Here is a 24,502-nt window from a genome sequence, read left to right as displayed (position 1 = left end):
TGGGAATGTATCGATATTCGATAATCGATTTTTCTCGCTTCACCGTAGATTCTGGTATGCCAGAGAAACGCCGTCATACACACTCAAATGCTGCCGAATCTCCCGACGCCCCTTTTCCACCCCAAAGCGTTCAGTATTGCATAAACGTATCTTGCAGTGGCGTGGCGTGATTTGCGATTTATCGATCGATCTGCCATTTAAACCCATGGAAAAGGATCGAAAACCAGGGTGTTCGCAAGGAACTTAATTATCGATTCTTTACCATAGCTTCAAATCGGGCAATATCGATAGTAGAAGATCACTCTCGTCTTCTTGAGGCGCCGAATCCGCGCTGCGTCTCACCGGCACACAATGGATCGTGTCAATAGGAAAGGTCGGATAAAATTTGGAAACTTTAAGAGCTCATAACTCTGTTTATACAAAATTTTGATAATCTGAAAGTGGCTCCATTAGTTTCCTCGTGAAATTTGTCATTGGAAGCACCTCTAAAAATTTAAAGTGTGACGAAATAAACATCAAAATTTGCAGTTTTAGTCAAAAATTTCATGTCCGACCCCCCTGGTTGACCCGATCCACTGTGCGGCAGTCGAAGAAACTTGACTTAACCTCTAATCGTAGTTCTCTGCACGGAACGCACGGAAGAACGTAACCAAATTTCAAAGTTGCCAAGTTTCTCCTCACAAATCGCATTTTTACTAGGAGAATCTTGGGGATTTCTAACTGAAAATTTCACTAATTTTTCCTCTGAACCCATGCAAAAGTTAGAAAAAAATTGCGCGAGTACGCTTCTGTTAAAAATTGAAGTGTGTTTGAGTCAATTTTGCAACCTTGGATTGGAGTTAGGTTCCTTGGTGCGGGGCACGACGAAATCTGAAGAACCGGGAGTTCGATCAACTTTGCCAACTTCACCGTTGAGCCGAGTAATTCGTCGCCGTTGACATAAAGGCGTAGCTACACTCTGCAATGAACCCTGTTGCCCATTCAATTCAATGATTTTCCGGACTCTTCTCAGTGTGCAGTTACGCCCCTTTGTCAGCCGTCGAGCCGGGCGACGAATTGAGATGAGTTAGTACCCTCTTGACCTACCTCCTGCCTATGCTGGCACAATGTAGCCAAGCGTGTATTGGTGTCGCACACATTGTGCCTCGGTGCATGAGTGCGTTACGATAGCTTCTTTTGTTTTACCTACCGCATGCTTCATTCTTCGCTGTTGTGAGCCGCCGTGGCTTGAAGTAGTTGGTTTTCCTCGGGCAATGTTTTTATTTCAGTTTTTTATGACATGAGACAGGGTTGCCTCAGTCAGGGAATACCGCAGGAAATGTCAGGGAATTTTAAAAAGTCAGGGAAAATCTGTATACGTCAGGGAAAAATTGTTGGGTCATCTTTATTCGCTGTTGTGAATGGGTTCGATGTTTCGAACTACACATTTTCCTGAAAACTACTCCTGTCTTGTTGACCATCTGGCATATCTTCAATTCGACGTATTTCTATCAAACGGAGCCCTGGTAAAAATTGGCGGTAGGAGCTGCGTTTCAAAATACCATAGGAGTTCTTATAACCGACTGAAGAGGGCGATAGAAAATCATATAGCTGGCTGTAGAAAGTGGAAAAAATCATACGGCCGGGCTACACGAAGCAATAAGAAATTATGCAGCCGGGCTATAGTTCCTATAGCCCGGCTTTACACTTTATCGCCTGGCTGTTGCTTTTTCGCCATCGGCTATAAAAGACTATAAGAAATTGTGTAGAAATTCTTGCTTTGTAAATCCTTAAGTTTGTACGGAATCACCTTAATATTTACAAAACGCACATTATATTTTTCTTTACTACATATTTTTTTCATCAATTAAAATGAGAATAATCCGTATAGAGTGTGCGTGCGTAGAGTGTCCGTGTTTCAAAATCATGAGTTGAAAAACGCTGACTCCGCGAGATTAAATATTAGAGCCTAACACAAAGCGGAGCGGCGGCGCACTGGCGCCTACAAACCTAACGGGGATACTTCACGCATTGCGCAATGCGTGAAGTATCCCTGTTAGGTTTGAAGGCGCCAATGCGCGTTCAGCGCTGGCTGCCCGCACCGCTTGAAGCAACTATTTCACACCAGAGGTATTGCACAGTATCATACGAAATTGAAGGCACTCCAACATATTAGGAATAGCAGGCATCCTTCAAAAGTACGGAGCTTTCCTCGCAAATTAAATCAAGATACTGCGGCTCAAAAAGAGAGCGGTAGTCCAAAAACTCACCAAGTCCTAGCATCCGTAATTAGTAACGTTTAGCATACATTTTATCGTCAGGCTGTTGCTTAATCGCCATCGGCTATAAAAGGCTATAAGAAATTGTGTTGCCGGCTATAGAAGCTAATGGAAATCTTATACAGTCGGCTGTAGGTCTATGGTATTTTGGAACACAGATTTTACTGCCAATTTTAACCAGGGAACTAAGTGCATCAAGACATAAGCCCTGAGTCCCATAAAAATATATGCGTTACAGGGCTCACGTCATAATGTACATAGTTCCGTTTGACAGAATGCGTCTAATTGTCAAGGAATTTCACCAAAACGTGTCCGGGAATTTCATTTTCTAAATTCTATTTCATCCCTGAAAAGAAGGTTAGATCGTCTAAGCGCGACGTTCAATGTTTCATAGCGATCGGACCATTCGATCTGTCATAGTGAAATTTCGGTTCTTAGGATCGACAGTAACTAATTAGTTCTTGAGATCGAAAATGTTTTATTGGTTTGGTTCAATCGAAGAGTCTAGCGAATAATTAATCAATTAATGAAACGTCTTTAGATTTGATCAATTAATTTAAAAAAAAATATCAATTGTTTCAATTCCAATTGATTATTTATTGACTAGAAACATCACGGTTTCCAGGTCTTTCTGCAAAGCAGCTTATACCATCCAAATTTGTTAACCCAAAGCCCAAAAGTGCTGATATTTTATGGAAAAATAGATATCTCCTGCCTCGGAAGCGAATCGATTGCTCCGCCATTTAAACCTATGGCAAAAGATCGATAATCGGGGTGCACAACATATAACGCACACCTTAATAATCGATTCCTTACCATAGCTTCCAATGGGAATATGTATCGATATCCGATTATTCACGCGCTGCCAATGGCCGTTATCACTTTCGCACAGTATAATTTTAAGTAATTTTGCCAGCCTTGAAGTATGGGTCTTGGTCAGAATTGTTTCTATACAATGAAACAGGAAAATAGCATGAGGCAAGGACAATAACCACACCATTGTTTTACAGCTGAAGGAAATCAATATCGGCAACGTTCAAGCGTTTCAACAAATAGACTACATGTTCCAATTGGCAACTACTATTTCTGACTCATCTTTGAAAGCACGTATCTGCCAAGGGGAACTAATGGCGCGTAACGGATTTTCTAACGTGAGCCGGAAATAGTCGTTCTTTTAGTCCAAATATGACAGTCCACGAGACAAGCGAGTTTAGTTCCTAACAACACAAAACTGAGTAATTGATATCATAGCCTATAGAGGACTGTTTTGCGAACATTTTCGGACAAAAACCGTCAAAATTTCCTTACGAAACCGGTGTTCCGTTCGTTTTTTAAAAAAAAAAATTGAAGGGATCCAAAATTTAACCAAAATAATTAAAAAAATAAAATTAAAATATTTTGCTTGCGTGCATTTTACTAGATCTCGTACATTTTAGTGTGCTGATGAGTTACATATATTTCCTTACTTTTTACTTCATTACATTAATGTATACTTCCTCTCATGTTGCTGATACCTACTTCTGTTAACATTTCATCGTAGTATTTTTTTATATGTATGAGACCCATACTAATACACACGCAGTGATGCTGAATAAAATTTAAAAAATGAATAAAAAAAAAAATTAATGAACCTAAATTGAGGTAAAAGTCTGAGAATGAAGGCACTTGCACTTGAAAGAATCCTGTGAAAAAAAAGAAATGTTTACGATGAGATGTTGATTCTTGGTCTTGGCTCCTGATCGAGTATTCGGTCCATCATAGTATGATAGTTGGATGAAACAAGGGCAAGGGAACTTTTACCCAGCGGAAAGAGACACTTGACATTGAATCAACGGAGTCGCCGCATCAATGCTCAAGTTCGTTCATTGAATGGGCCAAGTCAAGTTCTACCTCGCATCTCCCGCTTACAGTATAGTTTCACCATTGCTCATGTCGCTTTCAAAAGATGTAAATAATCGCCCGAAAACGTCAAAAACGTGATAAATTCGGATTTTCGTGATACAAGTTCTCCAGACAAACGATTAAAACCTCTGCCTTTCGATTCTCAAATTTTGGATTGTTTTCAATTTCAAGAGATAATTTTCATAAGAATTCTCGTAGCCAATAATGTCGCCCCTCCCCCCTCTCTTTTCGAATAGTCAGGAAATTTTAAATCTCCAAAGCCTCAGAAGTCGAGGAAAAATCAGGGACTTTGGAAATCCAACTTATCTCGTCGCGCCAGCTGAAAGCTTTACATGGTCAGCGGGTCAATTTTTGAAACGTTATCGAATGACCTTGATCGATATATAGCATTGGTAAGATAGGGACTTATCGATCGACTTCATTCGATAAAGATTCGACAATCGACCCACTGTGGGCCGATCATTGAAATTGATAGGTATAACGTTTTAGACAAAGAATACAAAAGGGATATGGAGGGATCCCATTGTTGGAAGCGGATGGTTGCAATGGACAAAGGCAGTAGGTAATGGACTAACTAACAGCAACCCATGAGAGACCATATAGTTAGTCCATCATTTTCTCCCTTAGTCTATAGGGACCACGCTTTTTAACCAATAGGATCGCTCCATACTCCTTACGTCCTTTTTGTCTATAGCTTTGTCTATAAATTTCAATAATCAGCCCGCTGATTTACAAAGAAAAAGGAGTGAAAGAGCTCGGCAAATTGCGTAATGTAGAAGATTGAGCCCGTTTCACTTTCGACGGAATTGAGATCAACTTTAGGAGAATCGGTGTTTCGTAATACGCGTTAAACGCGCTCAATTTCGAATGTCTGCGCCTGCGCAAACGTTTTTTTCGGAGGAGATGAGCACATGCGCGGATATTGCCGCACTTCATTTGCATTTCCTTTCGAATTCCCACCAGCGAACGAGTGTTCTCGTCCGCGACAAGTTTAGTGTCATACTTCGCGATGAATCGATCGCTCCGCCATTTAACCAGAGGAAAATGATCGATTATCGGGCTGTTTGCAATGAAGACCTCGATAATCGATTCTTTACCATAGCTTCAAATGGGAATATATCGATTGTATAATCGATTGTTGTCGTTTCGTGGCTGCGCACGCGCGGTGGGCACTTCTGTTACCGCGAATATCTAATTTGAACACCAATTTTTGGGGGTAATCCAAGCTAATAATTTGAAAGGCTTCACTATAACTCTTTAATTAGAGCTTCTTCATTACGTTATCCTCTCGGATCAATTGGACTGCATTTTGCAATTTGGAACTACAATATCTGGCTTAGTTAAGAAACGACGTATATATACCATTAGTTTCCCTATGCATATAAGTGTTTTTACGGGTGGGCTAGAAAATGTAGTTCCGCATTGAAAAAAATGTAGTCCAATTGGACTGCACTAAGGGACTGCAATGTCTTGCTGGTAGATAAAAGCATTCACTTACCTCGGGAAACGAATGGCACATATGTCGTTTCTCGAATGAGCCAGATATTGTGGTTTCTTATCGCAAAATGTGGTCCAAATGAACTACTTGCGGCGACACGGCGATTTTGCCCCACGGAACACGCGCATTAATAATTGGAAAGAAGAGGAACGAATTTTGGCTGATTTTCTGTAGCTCATACTTGGAGACTTGTATCGCGAAGCCCGAAATTAAGAGCGAAACCGAAGGTCAAGGAGGAGTCTCTAAAAATCATTGCTCCGAAGAGGCATTGAAAAGCAGGGCTTATAACAAAGCCCTCAGCTTGATCCATAATTTGTTGCCAAGTCGTTCTCAATTAAAGGGTGACAGAAACATTTCAATGAATGAATGGGTCACCTCAAAAATTATCAATTCTGGCTCATCCATGAAAGCACCCATCTGCATCGGGAAAATAATGGCACATGTGTTGTTTCTTAAATGTCCCGGAAATAATTGTTCCTTGATGCAAAATGTAAGGAAGAATCGCATCGAGTCATTTCGATATTTACTGGCCCCGCCCTGCAATTAACAACAGGGTGGCAAGTACTTGAAAAACTTGGAAAGTTCAAGGAATTTTTCTCGACCCTGGAAATTTGGCTGCAGAACGAGTTTTCCGCATTCGTCGTTCATAGATCAGAAAAGGTAATGGCGCACCATGGGAAAAAATTAAATTGCTGATTTAACAATTCAATCGCTGAAAAAGGTGACTGCAATATTTCAACGTAGAATTCACAACAAAAAAAATGCTACTTTAACCACTATTTTAAGCTAATCTAACCACGGGGGTGGCCAAAGTAGCATTTTTTTTGTTGTAAAATCTACATTGAAACGTTGCAGACACTTTTTTCAGCAATTGAATTGTTAAATTAGCAATTTACTTTTTTCCGTTTGCAGCCATCATTTTAGGACGGCGACGTTGTTATATATTCAAACAATCGAATCATCATTCGGAAAATTGAGAATGTCGCTGTAAAAATCAGTTTGCTTCATAAGCACATTAACAACGCTGGAATTAAGTTGCGGCACAAGACAAATAAGTGAAGCACCCTTATTGAGTGTCGAATGCGACGAACACTTAATTTAATTTCTGGATGCAACTATTCGGGCTCCGTGGATGTCCGTGTTGCATGCGTACAAAGACGAAGGCGTTTCGACTGTCCGGGCACTCACCTCTTCACCCGCGGAGCAGTGCGGTGGAAATTCGCTGATTAGTGAGTTTCTTAAAGTTTTATATTTTAACCTTTGGCCTAGTCTAGTACTTTTCGCACCGTCATTTTCAAATTTTCCTGCCAGCCGCGGCGGCGCGGCATAACCAGGAATAAATAAACTGTAGTGTTGCTTGGTTTTTCGTATGTTTTCATCGTTTCAACATGACTTGTACAATTAGTCGTCTTAAATACGCCTTTTAACGATCCAACTAGCTCCCTTTCTCTTACTATTTCGGGGAAATAAGTCCTCAATTTTCTTGAAAAAACTCGCCTAAAAGTCAGGGCCGGATTTTCCTACTTGCCGCCCATGGGCCGCCTGTATTTTGCCGCCCCCTTCTCATTCGTTTTGAAACATCAATAAAAACCATCAAGTGAACGAGCCAGCAGGGGAGGGGTGCTTAAGACGCGTTTACTCGTGTTAAACACATTTTTTGGGAAAGCCGTGTCAACACTACTAGCAAAAGGTCACGGAACTTTGCGCGAAAGTCAAGTTTCGTTAACGTATCTCTAATGGACAAGGCCTTCCATTCATGCGAAATGAACGAAAAAATTATGAAAGAACAAACACAAAAGGTTTAATGATTTTAACTTCCGCCGCCGCGCCGCGCCGACCGCACCGTGTTTGGCGCAATGCGTGAAGTATTCATGCATTCTTGTAGGCGTTATCCGTTTCACGCTGACCACAATAACCGCACTGTGTTTGATGCAATGCGTGAAGTATTCGTGCAGTCTTGTGGGCGCTAATATGTGTTACATGCCGATTGCCGCGCCGAGGGCTTCTCCTTTTCATCTCAAGTCCTCGTCATCGTTTCTCCCTAGGTCGCGCCGTTCCAGGCCAAATTGTGTGTTTGGTTTCTCTCTTAACTCGACTAATTAAAGGTGCTGTCTCTTGTATCACTGAAAGACGACAAAATTAGAAATTACTATACTCTCAGGAAATGAGAGATTTTGTAGCCTTTTCTCGTTTGTAATTTTTTTTTTCTAAATCCGATTTTTTTTTATACCTACGTTTAAAAAAATTGCAAAATTTGCCGCCCCTAGATTTACCGCCATGGGCCGCGGCCCATGTGGCCACCCCCTTAATCCGGCCATGCTAAAAGTCCCCGAAATTAGTCCCCAATTTTGGTTTTTCACAACTGGTAGACACCCTGGTTGATTTCATTTCTGCGCACACATCTTGAGACGGCAACACCGTGAGGGCCCAACGCAACGGCCTTGTAGCCGAGGGGAGGAGGGGTTATTTCGACGCGCGGCCGTGTTTTGAGGAGGAGGTGGCGCTGGGGCCCCTGCCCCCCCCCCCCTCTCTTGGGCCCCGTGTCCCCTCAGCGCAGCGTCACCGTGGCCGCATGCCGATTGCCAGCAACGAGCAATAGGAGTAGCAGCGAAGCGTGCTTTCATACGCTGCGTTCTCGTGCGCGCGAATGCGAATGCAGTGAGAGTGCTGTCGCGTCGCGCCGTCCACGACTTGGAAAGTTCTCCGCGGTGCCCGACCGGTCACTGCCAAACCGGTTGCATCGGGTCCTTCCTCTCGTGCCTGGTCTCGTCCACCGTTGGGACCGTTCTCCCGTGCTAAGGAAAAACGCCGTACGAACCTTCAGGCGTTGCCGAATTTCCTTCGGTAAATCACCAATTTTCGGGAGCATTTGTAGAGATTTTTCCTCCAATTTTGCCGACAATTTTGTTCTCAATTTCACCTATGGTTCTTGAAAATTTCAAGGAGAAATATTCATAACTTTCTCCGAAAATAACTATTTTCTGAGAGAAAATGTAGCAACTCTCGAATGTTCATGCGGCGTTTTTCCTTAGTACGGAAGCGGTAGCCGTTGAGTATCCGAGATACAAGACCAACGGATGATTCTCAAGGTCGTTGCGCAGAATTCAGGGAGGAAGGCTCGCTCTTATCACCTCATATTCTGGTTATTGGTAGGCTCGCAAGTGTGCTTGGTGTCAAGGACCGGGAAAAGAGAAAAGAAGAAACAAATACATGCTTACTTTACCGGTGTTATTTAGGAAAGCCAACGCCGAAGAGGACGAGTTGAGGTCCAAAGTACCGAGGCCGGTGAAATTAAAGCACTTAGGTTTGTCAGGTCGGGGATCCATAAGAAACGTTTGCCTTCTTATTACCTAACTACTGCCGTGTATGGAACCCACCTGCAAATGGATAGCAGAACCCAAAAAGAGCGCTAACGGGTCAGTTGCGCTGGGCACAAGGAACGGAGCTCCCACTCCTTGCATCCCCGGATGCTTTGATGAAGACAACCGAATAGTTCAAAAATGAAAGAAGAAGAAGAAGAGCAAAAAAGTTGAAAAATGTACTTCCGCTCTTTTTAAAAGTACTCATTAATTTGGGTTTTCACCTTTTTGGCCTTTTCACCTAACTCTTACACGAATCAATTCAACATTCCCTTAATACCACCAGCACCTAGAGTATCTTCATACGGAGAGTATGGACAACTCGAAAAAGGCTAGTTTTGATCAGGGCATGTAGCTCTTGGCAGGGCCGGATTTACCTCCTTGCCGCCCATGGGCCGCCTGTAATTTTCCGCCCCTATCTAATTTGTTAAGTGAACGTGCCGGTAGGGGAGGGGTGTATGAGACGTGTTCACTCGTGTTGAGCACATATTTTGTGAAAGCCCTGTCAACACTAACAAAAGTTCACGGAACTTTACGCGAAAGTTAAGTTCCGTAAACCCACCCCTGTTTGGACAAGGCCTTCCATTCATAACAAACGGACGAAAAAATTAAGAAAAAAGAACAAATATAAATGTGGTCTAATAATTTTAACTCCTGCCGCTGCGTCACGCCGATCGCCCTGTGTTTGGTGCAATGCGTGAAGTATTCATGAAGTCTTGTAGGCGCTATGCGTTTCACGCCGACTGCTGCTGACCGCAGTGTACTTGACGCAATGTGTGAAGTATTCATACAGTCTTGTAGGCGCTATGCGTTTCATACCGACCGCCGCGCCGAAGGCTTCTCCTTTTCATCTCAGTCCTCGTCATCATTGCTCTCTGCGCCGATCCGCTCAAGGTCAAATTGCGTGTTTGGTTTCTCTCTTAACTCGACTAATTACAGGTGTTGTCTTTTGCATCACCGAAAGACGACAACATTAGATGTTCAATATACTTTTACTCTCAGGAAATGAGAGATATTGTCGCATTTTCTCGTTTGTAATTTATTTTCTGAATCCGATTTTTTCTTCTTTTTTTTGATACCTACATTCAAAACGATTGCAAAATTTGCCGCCCCCTACATTTTGCCGCCATGGGCCGCGGCCCATGTGGCCACCCTCTTCATCCGGCCATGGCTCTTGGGGCCCAAAAGGGCTGCCAACCTATGAACTCGAATCATCCAGGGGTACTAATTTTCATAAACTCACTACCCGTCGTTTCATAACCGATCAAAAATATAAAAGCACGAATAAAATTATGATTTCGAAAATTTTCTCAGCATCAAAGTCTTGATCCTTGGAGACGCTTGTTTACAACGCGCTGTCGGCCGTATCGATTAATATTTCAGATGCATAGGTTGGCAGCGGCTTTTTTCTAGTGATTTTCGTTTTACACGTCGTCGCCCTTTTAGGCCCTAAGAGCAGCATTAATCGAGCTGTCCACACTCTCCCTATAAAGGTACTCTACCGGTACCCTCTCAATATCGCTGCGCTGCGCAGCGCGCTTTCTTCGCGCGGAAACACCGCGGATGATGACAAGTTTCCGGGCTCACTTAGGCTGTTTGGGGGCGGTTTCCCGGCGGTAGCGGCGCGGCGTGTCCCATCGAGATCGACTGTCAAGAACACTCGTCGCCGGTCGGCGTATCAGCCTGAGGCACGGCGAGCAGTGGAGCACCACGCGGACATTGATTTCGGCGCAGCTCATTGTCATCGCCTGCGATCATCCCGTGTGCCCGTCCTCCCGCTCCCAACAACCGCGCAACTCCCGCCCAACCCCCGCGCCGGATACGCGCTTTTCCCGGGCCCACCGCCGGGACGGCAACGCACTTGACGTGACGGCGGCGCACAACCGGCCCAAACTCGATTCCACGTGACGTCACGTTCATAACCACTCTCCACGCTGCCGTGCTAAGGAAAAACGCCGCATGAACCTTCAGGCGTTGCCAAATTTACTTTCATAAAACGCGAATTTCCTGGTAAACTTATGAATTTATTCCTCCCAATTTTTCAGATAATTTTGTTCGTAATTTCACCTAAGGATTCTGAAAATTTAAAGGAAATATTCTTACTTTCCTCAAAATTAAACATTTTATTGAAGAAAATTTGGAAACTCGAATGTTCATACGGCGTTTTACCTTAGCACGGCAGAACGGCTCTCTTCTTAGAAGACCATTTGGACTTATCTATGCTGAAAGGAACTATATGCGTAGGGTTACCGTGTAAATTAGTTCATTTTAGCATAAATACGGCCATTTATGGTTTATTTTGCGATTTAGGAAGGTTCAAGGAGATCCTTAACTTCGCATTTTTTTTTTTTTTATTTTTTAAAAAAAGACAGTTCTAACAAAGTTCGAGTAAAAGGAATCAGAATAACATCAGGAATAGACCCTCGCAAGGGTTAACAATTATTTTGGCAAAAAATTAATAATACGGGGAAAATTTTTTGGATTTTTTTAAAACTTTGAAGTTGTACCTTAGAGCAAGTGAAAGCAATGAGAGCAATGAAATATTTCACGTGAAATTTCAAGATTTTATATTTCATGAAATTTTGCCACCCTGTGCACTAGCCGTCAACACCTTAGATTTTCTAAGGAGTATGGCAGGGTGTCTAGTCTGTCTACAAGTCATTAGTGTCTGGGTGTCTGTGTACTGCTTTTTTAAGGGCGGTCAGGAAGAACCGAAAAAGTGCGGAAATTCCGCAAGAAGGTCCGGAATTTTTATCGAAATTTAAGCGAGAAATTTAAATTTTTGAAATTTTTCTAATTTCGTGAAATAAGTGCACTGAAAAAGTACTGAATTTTTCTGTCGAGGAGGTACTGCATTTCTTGGGAATGTACTGGAAAAGTACTGTAAAAGTACTGGTTTTTGGCCAACCTGTTTCAGTAGACACCCTGTATGGACTCCCAGCACATAACCGTTTTTTTTTTGAGTGGGAGTCCTGAGACGTGGGTTAGATTGGATATTTTTGTCCAGGTCTGGATGTAGAGAAGTATTTTGTGCGACGTATTGTCTTGGCGGCCGGCTCGAGGACCTCGTGGACTGGAATCAACGAGTAAATCCAGAATCCAGTCTCCCGCGTGACGTGATGATGAGACCGCGTCTCCGCGCTCCGCTCCGCAGCTCCCAACTCTCGAGTCCAACTCCGAGACCCTCGCGCATTCCAACCCGAGACTTTTAACCTCTACCTCTTCCTCCGTCCGTGGAAAAGTGTCCCTCCATTTTCCGCGCTTTTGGAATTTTCCAGCGCATTTTTCCCGCCCCGCCCGCTCGTCCCTTTCTCGTCTCGTGCATACTTGCTCCGACCTTGGCTTTCTTCTCGCAACGTGAGCCAGCATCGTTTGTTTATGTTCACACCTTTTCAAATTTTTCTTCGTCTGCATCTTCGTGAATCTCACCCCTCGCACCCCGTGTCAAGTGTTCATATCCTCCGTTACTCCCTGAAATATTAAGGAAAAAACTTCGGTACACATGGAACACCCTATGCGAATCTATCGAAAGCGATAGATAAAGCGATAGGCGTAGAAGGCAACTGGAAAATGAAGTGATCCTAACGGTAGAAGTGGGTGGTTGGACTAACCATTGGGGCTCTCGTGGGTTGCCGCTACTTAGTCTATTACTTACCTCCTTTGTCTATTGCGAGCACCTACTTCCACCAATGGATCGCTCTATTTTCCTTGTATCTTCTTTGTCTATCAATTTCAATAATCAGCCAACAGCCCACCGAAATGCCCGGTCTTACATATCGGACTTACGTTCAAGTGACAAAAGCTTTTGTTAACTCCATTAGTGTTCTTCGAAAAGTTTGGTTATCTGAAAGAGGCATAGTTCCTAGAACCAAATTTTTTGGTCATCCGGACCAAAAACTTCGGTTTTTTTTTTTTTTTTTTTTAATTCAATCTCAGTTCTTGTTGTCGAAGTTTTTTTCTTCTTGTTTCGGATTTCGCCGTCAATTGTGAATAAAAAAGGATAGTAGTGGTTACTGGATTGCTGCATGCATGTGTGTAAATGTGATAGTGTCTGCCGGAAACTCCGATTTTCAGAGTAGTGAAAACGAATCGATTTCGGGTCAAAAATATCACATTGCTCGTTTTTGTAGCTGATCACGCTCTTAAGACTCTTAAAATGAAGATCAAAAACCAAGCGTTAATTTGCATTATTAATAATGCAGCAAGCGGTGTGATGAAGCTTTTTAGTGGCGAGGCGTGAATGATCGACTATTGATATTTCCCCATTTGAAACTATATCACAGAATCTATTACCAAGGCGTCATTGCGAACACCCTGTTTATCGTTCCTTTTCCAAAAGTTTCAATGATAGATCAATCGATGTGTCGCAAAGCATGCCACGCCACTGAAGCTTTTTTGTAGGCAACCACAGGACCGGCAAACTTATCTGTGTTCTTCTCAAATTCGCGATTCATCGTTTTCTAACTTTAAAAGGCTCTGTACTAGTCAATTTTGTGCCGTTCTTTGCGGCAATATTGCATAATGGATCCCTTTAAATTGTGCCGCAGTTATTTCAGTATGCAATAAGAAACTAGTATTTCTGGCTTATTCTAAAAACCTCTGTGAAAGGAAGAATCAACCTGATGAGGCAGAAATCGTAGTTCCAAACTGCAAAAGAAGTCCAGTCATCTAATTTTTCTCCCGTCTTACACTTCGACCGACTCTATCGTACATGATCTCCAGAAAAAGTAGCCAGAATCGCATTTCTTGCTCACATTGTCAGTTCTGGCTACTAGATTCCCTGGGGATTGCGCATTGCCAGACACTATCCTAGTAACCACTGCCATCCTTTTAATCGCGATAGTTCAACCACGAAACTACGTATCTCAGTGGACTATAGTTTGCAAGTAGAAATTACAATTTCTGATTTATTGTTCGTGTAGAAAAAACGTACATACCACTAGCAGGGTGTCTTCAGGATTTTCCCGATTCTATTAGGATTTGAGGTTAATCAGGATTTAATCCCGATTTCATCAGGGTTTGGGGAAAAATCGGTCGTTAAGTCAGGATTTGAGAAAATTCGACTGTCCGATCGGGTTTTTATGTGCTTCATTCGCATACGCTTATGCACAAATTTTAATTTTTCTCTGCAAAAAATCAGGATTTGATAAGGATTCGGAAAAATTTTGAAATCAGGATTTAGCAGTCAAAAATCAGGAAAATTCAGAATTTCCCAAAATGAAAAAAACTAGACACCCTGATTAGTTCCCCGTGCGCATAAGTGTCTACAGATGATCCAGAAATTGTAATTCTTAATTGCAAAATGTAGTAGCGCGTCGTGTTATCGACTCTAACACCTGTCCTCTCCTTTCGTCAATCTGGTTGATTACCTGTTAGGTGAAGAAGTTAAAGTGGAATGAAAACTAATCGAGGGCTTTGAATCGCGAGTGGCTTGTGTCTGATTGTGAGTGCCGCGACCCGCGAGAAGGATTTTTCTCAACAAGTTGGCGAGTGTCTTCCCAGCGCAGCGGTTGTTTGTCGGCCGTGTGAATGGTATCCGACCAAGCAGTCCCGAACGGCAGCAGCAGTATGGAGATAGGAACGAGCAGTAACCAGGTAATCGCACAAGGAGCATTATCTACATACTTTGGTCGGACTTACCGGAATGCGTGAACATGCCTAACTTTAGAGCAATGAGAAACAAGGGAAGAACGTGGAGGCTAAACAATTACAAAAACAATCGTCAAACTGTCTATTAATTTTTTTTTTTACTTTCTCGTTTATTTTAGTTTTAATTTTTATTCTTCACAACACTTGAAAATGACGCCGTCGAAACGTCTTGGCCCTGTTTTTGTTAATTTTTTAGCCTCGTCTTCGCGTTTTTCCCCTTGTTTCTCATTGTTCACTGTTCTCTTCTTTCGGACTGCTCCTTTATTGTCTACTTAGCTGCCTATAGCCAAGGTGAAGAAATGATGCTGGGTTCTTACCCTTTCGCGGGGAAATCAAAGCCAAGACATTCCAAAAATTATAATTAGAGTCAAAAATAATTTTTTTTAAAACTCTACTGAGTACCAGTACAAAACTAGGGGGGGGGGGAGAGGGTTGAAAAAACATTATTTTTGACTCTAATTATAATTTTTGGAATGTCTTGGCTTTGATTTCCCCGCGAAATTTTGTGAACCCAGCACCATTTCTCCACCTTGTTACATACAGTATTCGGGCCACTTCTTAGAGTGTTTTTTTCTTCTTTTTTTTTCTACCTATAGACATAGAGTCTAGCTTCATCCCCGAAAACTATCGTTAAAGGTCCAATACGGGCCAGACCTGATGAAGTTCCTTGACAATTCCAGATCTTCTAAACTGTACGCAGTTGCAATCTCCGAGTTTACGGTTGCTTTAGGTTAGGTCAGCTAAACCGTTTGGTCGCTCGACACAATTTTTGGTTAAAGCAACGGAAATCCGAGGTTACTGTGAGAGACATCTGGGGATAGAAAAAAGTGTCTTGCAGAACAACTGTATACTATTCGACTTTCTCGCAATATCTCTCAGAGGTTTTGACTTGCGAGTGGCACAACGTAACAAGTTTTCTAATTCGAGTTTCATCTGACATAGCACGATTTTAGGAAACTTAGTCGAACTTCAGTCCGTCATGACAACGCCTAAATCTAAAATTACGTAGTTTGTAAGACTTATCTAAAGTGAATTTTAGTACCGAGTTTGATATTTCCACAATTTGAATTCTCTGTCCGAGCGCAGAAAATTGTGGAGGGTGAACACACCATGATGGGATGTTTGGAGGAAGGTGCTTTGATCTCAGTACCTACTCTCCCTTGAATATTAATTGATGATAAAGGAATAAGTTCTCTCAAATCGCAACTATTCTTTTTTTAACGCAGCCATTTTATCGACTCACAATTGGATTGCATTTTGCAAAAAGGAACCACTAGCATTACAATGTTGCTAAGAATGTGCAACTTCTTTTGTCTTGGAGGAAAAACCCGATTATCCAATAATAGTTCCTATTTTACTCGCTAAAAACTGTAAATTTAAGACAAAAATTACCATCTAAATTTCATAGTTTTTCACGATTTCCGCAATTTTATTGCAAAAGATGAAGTTGCACAATCTTAGCATCATCGCAATGCTAGTGGTTCCTTTTTGCAAAATGCAATCCAATTATTCGACACCAGTCGGCTTTTATCATCAAGAACCTCATAAATGTCTGCTTATTCGACTTTTTTTCGCTGCATCATATTTTTAACACTACCTGTGGCTTTTTTAACACTGGGTATTTCCGCCGTATGTTCAAGTATCTAAACAGTCATATTGGAATTAGGGGCTTATGTCTGTCTAGACGTTTGTTCATTAATCTCTCGTTTCCTTTTGTTCTTCGTTCGAACGTCTTCAAAATTGTAACAGAGACGGTGCAGTTACCCGCATTTACACGTCTGTCTAAAATTCTAAACTGAAGTGCACATTTCTGGATTTCAAATTCTTCAAAATCTCCGAAGTTAATCTCGTGATCTTCATTCAGGATTCATGTGCCGGCTCTGAAGTGGTCGAGATAACGGCGCAACTTCGCCATCGGTTTTTTCGGAAGAACAAATAAGTGCATCGTGCTAGGATTGTATATTCTCATAAAATTTTCGGATAGGTCCTCGAGAAACCTCAAAATCGTTTATGATTTTGAGGCCCTCGACTTATGACAGTCCAAAGTATTCGGCACTCCATGAAATCTCGATCAAGTTCTGTCTTGGAGTGTATTTTGACAACCAACCGTTTTTTATCTTAAGAGATCATTTTATTGATTCAGATAACACCTTCCCCCTTCAGTTTAATATTAGAATGTTCGATAATTTTTTTAGTTCGACAGTTGTACTAATAACGAAGTCTTAATATTCGGCTCTAAATTCGATTTTGAGACGATATCAGAAAAAATGGGCCTCAAGGAAGATAAGCAAGGGGAAAAGCCAAAAAAGTCAGGGATAGTTAGGGAATTTTAAGGATGAAGAAATTATGGCAACCCTGAAAAACATGGATGTCTTATTTAGGAGTTACTCTCAATAACTTTCGTTGCTTCGACCGTGTTCTGCGTGATATTTTCGAGGGGGAAACGTTTCCTATTCCTTAAACTGGCGCCTTGTTCAGTGGTCGATCGCAGGTAGTATGTTCGAAGAGAAAGCACTCGAGACGTTGGAAGATGAACGCGACCGCAAATGAAAACGCCAGTTTAAAGAGTCTGGAGCGAGTCACCGGGAAAATGAGAGGGAGAGGAATCAGACGGGAGTCCCCCAAGGTGAACCAGGCGATGCAGGTCCGCCATGGTGTAAACAATCAGGAATGGCTCTGAATCTTACACGTGACCTCTTTCAAGACTCCACCATCCCGTGTAAATAATCCGGGAATGGCCAATTTTCATCGTCAGGTCCTCTCGTTCGTTAAAAAACAATATCCCCACCAAGTGAAATAATTTCGTGCTCGCTCTGAAAATATCTCCCCGCAACCCCTCTTAATATCCGAGCTCAATCGTTGAAAATTCTGTAATCTCTCCTGAACTTCGCCTATTACTCGACTTTTATTTGGAATACATTTTACAATGAGGCATCACCATCTCTGGCTCTCCTATAAAAGGACTTTTCTGCATAGAGAAACCAATGGCATGTATGTTGTTTATGAAATGAGCCAGAAATGGTGGTTCCTTATTGTTAAATGTGGTCCATTTTACTGTATCAGTGGCTAAGACTAAAAGGTCGTAGGCAGAGATGCCAAATTCGATGGAACTTCATAAATTGTTTCATGATAGTTTTTATGCCCTGAAACGCATAAAAATAGTAAAATTTCCAATTCTAAATTTGCAATAAAAAAATACCGCAAGTCAAATTTCAAAGTTTTTTTATATACGGAAAAAATTAAATTGCTAATTTAACAATTCAATTGCTAAAAAAAGTGACTGCAATATTTCAACGTGGATTTCACAACTTAAAACTACTGTAAGCTAATTTAACCACGGGGGTGATTTAAGTAGCATTTTTTTGTCGTAAAATCTACATTGAAATATTGCAGTCACTTTTTTTAGCAATTGAATTGTTAAATCAGCAATTTATACTTTTCCGTGAGAGCTCTCAGATAATGGGCATCCAGACAAGGGTTGCATTAAAGCACCACATAACATTTCGTAGCTTCAAAATGTTGCATAGAAAACTAATCATACAACAACGGAAAGACTGGAAATTGACTCTTGAAGAAGATACAAGTGTTAAGACATCCCGTAACCATTATATAAATCAACATGGAGCTTGACGTCGCGTCGTTGTAATACACACTTGGAGCTTTTTTCGACTGGCGAAACGGCACGGCGAAATGGATACAAATCAACGTGTTCCTAAGTCAAGAAATTGCCTACCCGTGTAAATTGAAGGCGTTTATTCAAGCACGGTAACAGTATGCTCTTGTTTTCGATTCTCTAACAGGATGATTTCATTGAAAGAGCTTTCACCGCTCTTCATGAATCTGAGGATTGTCACAGAGCTGTAAAAGCGCAGAAATTGACGTCATTTCCAGGAAACCCACAGTAAGTCAACTTTGTCCTCAAATATGGAGCTTGACGCCATCATAAAACGCATTTTAACCACCGTTCGACTGACGAAATGGCACGGCTAAATGGATACAAATAAACGTGCTCCTAGGTCAGAAAATTGCCTACCCGTGAGATTTGAAGGCGTTTGAAGGATTTGAAGACAGTATGCTCTTGTTTCGAAGTATCGATTCTCGAATAGAACGATTTCATTGCAAGAGCAAACACCCCTTTCATTGAATCCAAGGACTTTCATCAAAGAGCAGTAAAAGCGCATAAATTGATGTTATCTCTTTAAAAAACAACAAGAAGTAGTCCACTTTGTCCTCGAACATGGAGCTTGACACTATCATAAAACACATTTTAACCACCGTTCAAGCGGTTAAACAGCACGGCGAAAGTGGGTATGGGAAAGGGTGTGGTCCTTCGTTGATCTTTGGCATTCTTTTCCCTTGCCATAGACGGATTGAATGCTGGTGCAGTAGGTCTGGGCTTACAGAGTACCTACTTGGGGAAAGTACAGATTTGCCGAAATATGGAGCTCTTAGGACTCAAAAGGGCAGCCAACCTTCGGACACGAAAAACATAAGAAAAATCCCGCCGCCGATTCACAGATTCGAATATCAAGCTAAGATAGCCAAGAATGTTTATATATGAGCGCCTTTTCGCAGAAATGAATTTTATGCTATATATGAGCGCCCTTTCGCAGAAATGAATTTTATGCAAAAACTAAGTCAAATGCGCACTGCACAAACAACGCGAAGGGTCGTAGTAATTGTAATAATAAATCATTTTGGACGATTAAGTTACCCGTGGCTACCCTTTCGGACTCTATGAGCTCCATGACCTAACCTCCAAAATTACCGACATTTTCGTACTCTCCGCTTATAGGCACCTATTCTATAGTCTGGGCAACCCTCTGTAAGCAGGAGATTTAATACATAACGACATGAAAGAACGTTTATTTGTTGCCCCACTGGAGCCGAGCCGCGAAGCCAAGACGATTTGTTCCGGAGCAGAACGTTGCGTGGCCAAATGCGTCGTGTCCCGCACGGAAACACTTAACTCAACTCCGAGGTTTCAAAATTGTCTTTAAAAGTCCCATTTTAAGCAAAGATATAACCCTGCCATTTTTATCCACAATGTTTCTGATTTTCGCTCGAGATCAGTACAAAAATCAGTGAGATTTTCAGTTCCCTGGTAAAAATTGGCAGTAGAATCTGTGTTCCAAAATACCATAGACCTACAGCCGGCTGTAAGATTTCCAATAGCTTCAATAGCCGGCTACACAATTTCTTATAGCCTTTTATAGCCGATTAAGCAACAGCCAGGCGATAAAGTGAATGCTAAACGTTACTAATTACGGATGCTAGGACTTAGTGAGTTTTTGGACCACTGCTCTCTTTTTGGGCCGTAGTATCTTGATTTATTTTGCGAGGAAAGCTCCGTACTTTTGATGGATGCCTGCCATTACTAATACATTAGAGCGCCTTCAGTTTTGTATGATACTGTGCAATACCTCTGGTGTGAAACAGTTGCTTCAAGCACCGTGGCACGCTGCGGCGCGGCAGGCGGGCAGCCAGCGCAAAACACGCATCGGCGCCTACAAACCTAACAGGGATACTTCACGCGTTGCGCAATGCGTGAAGTATCCCTGTTAGGTTTTTAGGCGCCAGTGAGTCGCCGCTCCGCTTTGTGCTAGGCTCTAATACTTAATCTGGCGGAGTCAGCGTTATTCAACTCATGATTTTGAAATGTTTGCACATCCTGTATGGATTATTCTCATTTTAATTGATGAAAAAAATACGTATTAAAGGAAGATATAATGTGTGTTTTGTAAATATTAAGGTGGTTCCGTATCAAACTTAATGATTTCCAAAGCACACGAATTTCTACACAATTTCTTATAGCCTTTTAAAATCGATGGCGAAAAAGCAACAGCCAAGAGATAAAGTGTAAAGCCCGGCGATAGGAACTATAGCCGGGCTGCATAATTTTTTATCTCTTCGTATAGCCCGGCCGTATGATTTTCTCCGCATTCTGCAGCCAGCTGTATGATATTCTGTAGCCTTCTTCAGCCTTCTATGAGAAGTCCTATGGTATTTTGAAACGCAGCTCTTATCGCCAATTTTTACCAGGGTTACAAATTTCCGGGATTCCTCTGGTAAAAATACAATTTGCGAGAGGAAATTTGGCAACATTGAAATGAAGTTACGTTCTTTGGTGAGGGAAACGAGGAATTGGGTTCGCGTCGCGTCCACGGCAATCGACACACACAGCACCCGCACCGACCGCTCTCAATCCGAGTGTAAACTATTTATGCTAAAAGGAACTAAGTGCCTAGGGATTGCGTGTGACATAGTTCCTTTCAGCATAAATAAGTCCATTTGACTACGGGCCATGCCATCGAATTAAACCCAACAGAGTCGCCTGCCTCACCACCATAACGCCGCGTCGCACAGTGGAAAGAATCATTGATGGAACAGATCGCACTTAATTTGGAAATTTTAAAATCTTATCCCGTTTGTCAACCCTCGTCTGTTAAACAGTTTTACGTAAAGATAACGTAACTCAGGGATCAATTTCACCCGTTTCATAAGAGGATATGTTCATTCCTTTTCGAAAAGTTTTGTTCAGAGGATAGTTAAGGCCTTGATTTTGATCTTTTTAGGTTCCGACAATACCCTACAATTTAGAAGGTATGCAACCCGCACGATTAGTCCTTGATACAATTTGTATGATTCTGTGCGGTGTGTAGTGCTAAATATATTTAAAATTGTTCATCTTTCGGATAAAATCTGAAGTAAAAAGTAAAAGAAATGAATACTTTTAAAGATACAAATGGCGTAGGTATTATAACATCTTCTAAAGCTCCGAAGCTACAAAAAACCTCTAAAAGAGAAAAATTGTTTGGGGTAGGTTAAAAATATTATGGGTTAATAATACGCTGGGACTAAAATTAGGAGAATGATGGAAATGTTTATCAAGTGCCGGGTGAATTTGACTTCCAAAATTTACTGTTTTGGTCATCGATTTCTTTTCACCTCTGATTTCTCGCGAAGGTTATATTCCCTTGTGCGCCGCCGCATTTCGTGCAATCACTTTCGTTCCTCGTAGAGGTCCTTTCTACCCGTCCTCAAAATTCAACGACGCACTGCCCAGGCGCTGGCTCACTCCGTCGAAATTTATCCAGACCACTCACCTCAAAATCTCCGGCTACTCAACTTCCGCGCTTAAGCAAGAACGCTCCGCGAACCTTCAGACGTTCCCATATTTCCTCCGATAGAGGAACGAATCTACTGGGGAAATCCTGAATTTCCCTGCAATTTTCAGATAATTTTGTTCGCAATTTAATCTAAAATATTAGAAAATTTCAAGGAAAATTTGCATAACTTCCTAGAAATTAATGTTTTTCGTGGGAGATTTGATGACGTCATACGTCGCGTCGTTCTTCCTGAGAACGGCCATGCCGAGGGCCAGCTCTGGCACATCTCCTCAAATTTTGTAATACTTTTATTTCTCGTATCAAAAAGCGATCGAGTCGTCTTACGGAGAAGAACCAAAAAAGTGTGCAGTTGTGCACGTAAGTTGCTCGCGAGAACTCTTTGGCGGATTTTCAGCTTGCGAAATGCATTCGGTGAGATGGATGTATTTCGAAATTTAATGTGCAAGAATTTGCGGCACTTAAAAATTCGGAAGCAAAGCGCTCGGTTGTGACTATTTGGACGTATTTCTGTCAAACGGAACTAAGCGCCAATTCGAGTTCTTTTTGAGGAATTTAGAATGCCGGATAGCGCGTTCTGTCAAACGGAATTAATCGCCATGGAAAAGCATTGCGAGTATAGGACGGAATGAGCCCGACGCCCGACGCCCGATTCCGCCGCCAATCCAAGCCCCTCTGCCTCTCCCTTCCTCCCCACATGGCGCTTAGTTCCGTTTGACAGAAATACGTCCATTTATTCCTGAAAGAATGAAAGTATAAAAACTAAAGTGGTTGATTTGCTTTGTCAAGAGAGCGGGTGGCAAGAAATTATTCGAGGGAATGATGACCAGAAAAACGATAAATCGACCCAGAGGATTCCAAATTTCGTCATTTCGAAGCCGCCCCCCCCCCCCCCCCAGGCTGCCGTAGGAGGTAAAAAGCGGGATTCTCGCCAAAATTTGGAAACTATTTAAGCAAACAATGAGAGCACGGACATTTTAACTGAAATCGATACCAAAAAGTCCTAAATGTGCCTGTTCCTGACCACACTACTGACCTCTAAAGTTTGGGGGAGGGGGGGGGGCTCTTCAGGTTAAATGCCAGATCGCTAAGTTCATGTAATGGTATGCGGAATAAGGGTGTTTTCATTGGTAAGCAACTCCAAGGGATTCGAATTTCACGGTCTCGAAACCCTCAACGCTTTTCTGATAGAGTTTAAGGGGGTCCTGGAAATTTATGAGTCCAGCCCCCCCCCCCCCCCTCATCCTCTATCGAAACTTATACTTTTACGGTCCCAAATATTCCTGATATTTCGCAATGATTATCGTCTTTCACTCATGAATATCTAATTCGATGCCATCCTAGACATCCGGACCGGCGATTCACATTTTCTGCTGTGATAAAGAGGAACGCCGTTTGCCGTCAGACGTTGCCAAATATCCTTTGATAGAATTTGAATTTTCAGGGAAATCCGCGGATATTTTTCTTAGAATTTTTCAGCGAATTCCATTCGCGATCAGATCCGAATTACCAGCACAGGACATACTTATAATTCTCTTTATAAATCTAAAATTTTATCAGAGAAAATTCAGTTACTCTCGAATGTTTATACGGCACTTTTCCTCAGCACGGAAATATTCCTCTGGCTTGGCTGTTAGTATTTCACGGTGGTGGCGATTTTGCAACTCAGCAACACTGTTTTTCCTCCTTTTATATCCGCTAAAAATTCCGATTTTTCCTCGGCGAGGCAGCCTGCCTCACCAAGAATCGATTGTTTCGTCCACATTTAAATAGAGGAAAATCAGTTTCAAGAATCGCCTCTATTTCATGGAGTGACCGTTTTGGCGGTTTTCGCCTGCTCGTTGAGATTGACCGCTCTCTAATGATTCATTAACCCGTTCCCGCTGCAAATGAATCTCAACGCGGTGCGGCTGTTCAAATTTTAAGTACTCTCTCTGTCGAATTCGAGGAATTCATCGACAGGCAAATTCCAGCCGGTCGATTGTTACAACCTTATCGATCGATAGATAGCATTGCCACTATAGGGATTCATCGATGAAGGTCACTCGAGGTTGAAGCTCGCTCAGGGACTTGGTTGTTAGGCCACGTGTAACCGTGTCAATAATGATAATTGAACAAATTTGCATGTTATCACTCTCGGCGGATGGTTTCAGGAAGTTTCAGGATAGTCCAAATTGAATGGACACAGAGCGTTGCGTCGAATTCGTCGGAAACAGAGGCAGACGCGTTTTTTCGCTTTTTCGCTTTTCCGCAGATTACGCCAACTGCACCTGTGTGAGTGCGTTACATGCTCGTGTGATTGAAAGTATCAGAAGACACTCTACGTTGATATTCAATGGGGCTTCAAGGACTTGCAAAAATTGGAAACCACCGGGATTCGTCAGGGAATGAAAAAACTCCAAGAAAATCATGAATTTTTCGAGGAAATTGGCACTGAGAGAGCCCTTTGCAAAAACGACCAAATACTAGCCCTGATTGCTTTTATTTCCAAGTGTAAGATTCTTCTGTAATGAAGCTTCCTATTTTTGGAAATATCGAGTACCAGAAAAATGCTCCCGCTGAATGGCAGCGTTGCCATGTTACAACGACTTGTCGGAGATTTTCAAGCATTATTATGCAAGTGCATGCACTTCTTGAACTTTAACCATGGATTCTTCCCGTCTGTAATCATTAAACGGACGTATATCTGCCAAACAAAACTATGTGCAT

At 42.0% G+C, this 24,502-nt stretch overlaps 1 protein-coding gene across 3 annotated transcripts in view; it reads left to right on the top strand.

The window, feature by feature from the left end:
• ome (dipeptidyl peptidase 4 omega) overlaps positions 1-24,502 on the top strand; it is a 100,769-nt gene that overhangs the window by 9,025 nt on the left and 67,242 nt on the right. The window contains exons 1-2 of one of the 3 annotated variants that reach the window (XM_019049206.2): positions 12,120-12,374; positions 14,394-14,612. The exons of 1 other annotated variant lie outside the window; for it this stretch is intronic. In XM_019049206.2, the coding sequence (XP_018904751.1) occupies positions 14,547-14,612 (66 nt within the window). In that variant the 5' untranslated portion in view covers positions 12,120-12,374; positions 14,394-14,546. Of the gene's footprint in view, positions 1-12,119; positions 12,375-14,370; positions 14,613-24,502 lie in introns of those variants that run through there. One more of the 3 variants, XM_019049205.2, reaches the window with a different exon arrangement.

Source organism: Bemisia tabaci, chromosome 5 (genome assembly GCF_918797505.1).
Source record: "Bemisia tabaci chromosome 5, PGI_BMITA_v3".
In the NCBI taxonomy this organism is placed as follows: domain Eukaryota; kingdom Metazoa; phylum Arthropoda; class Insecta; order Hemiptera; family Aleyrodidae; genus Bemisia; species Bemisia tabaci.
The sequence above is the reverse complement of the archived record's forward strand: the minus strand, read 5'-3'. Positions and strand labels throughout refer to the sequence as shown.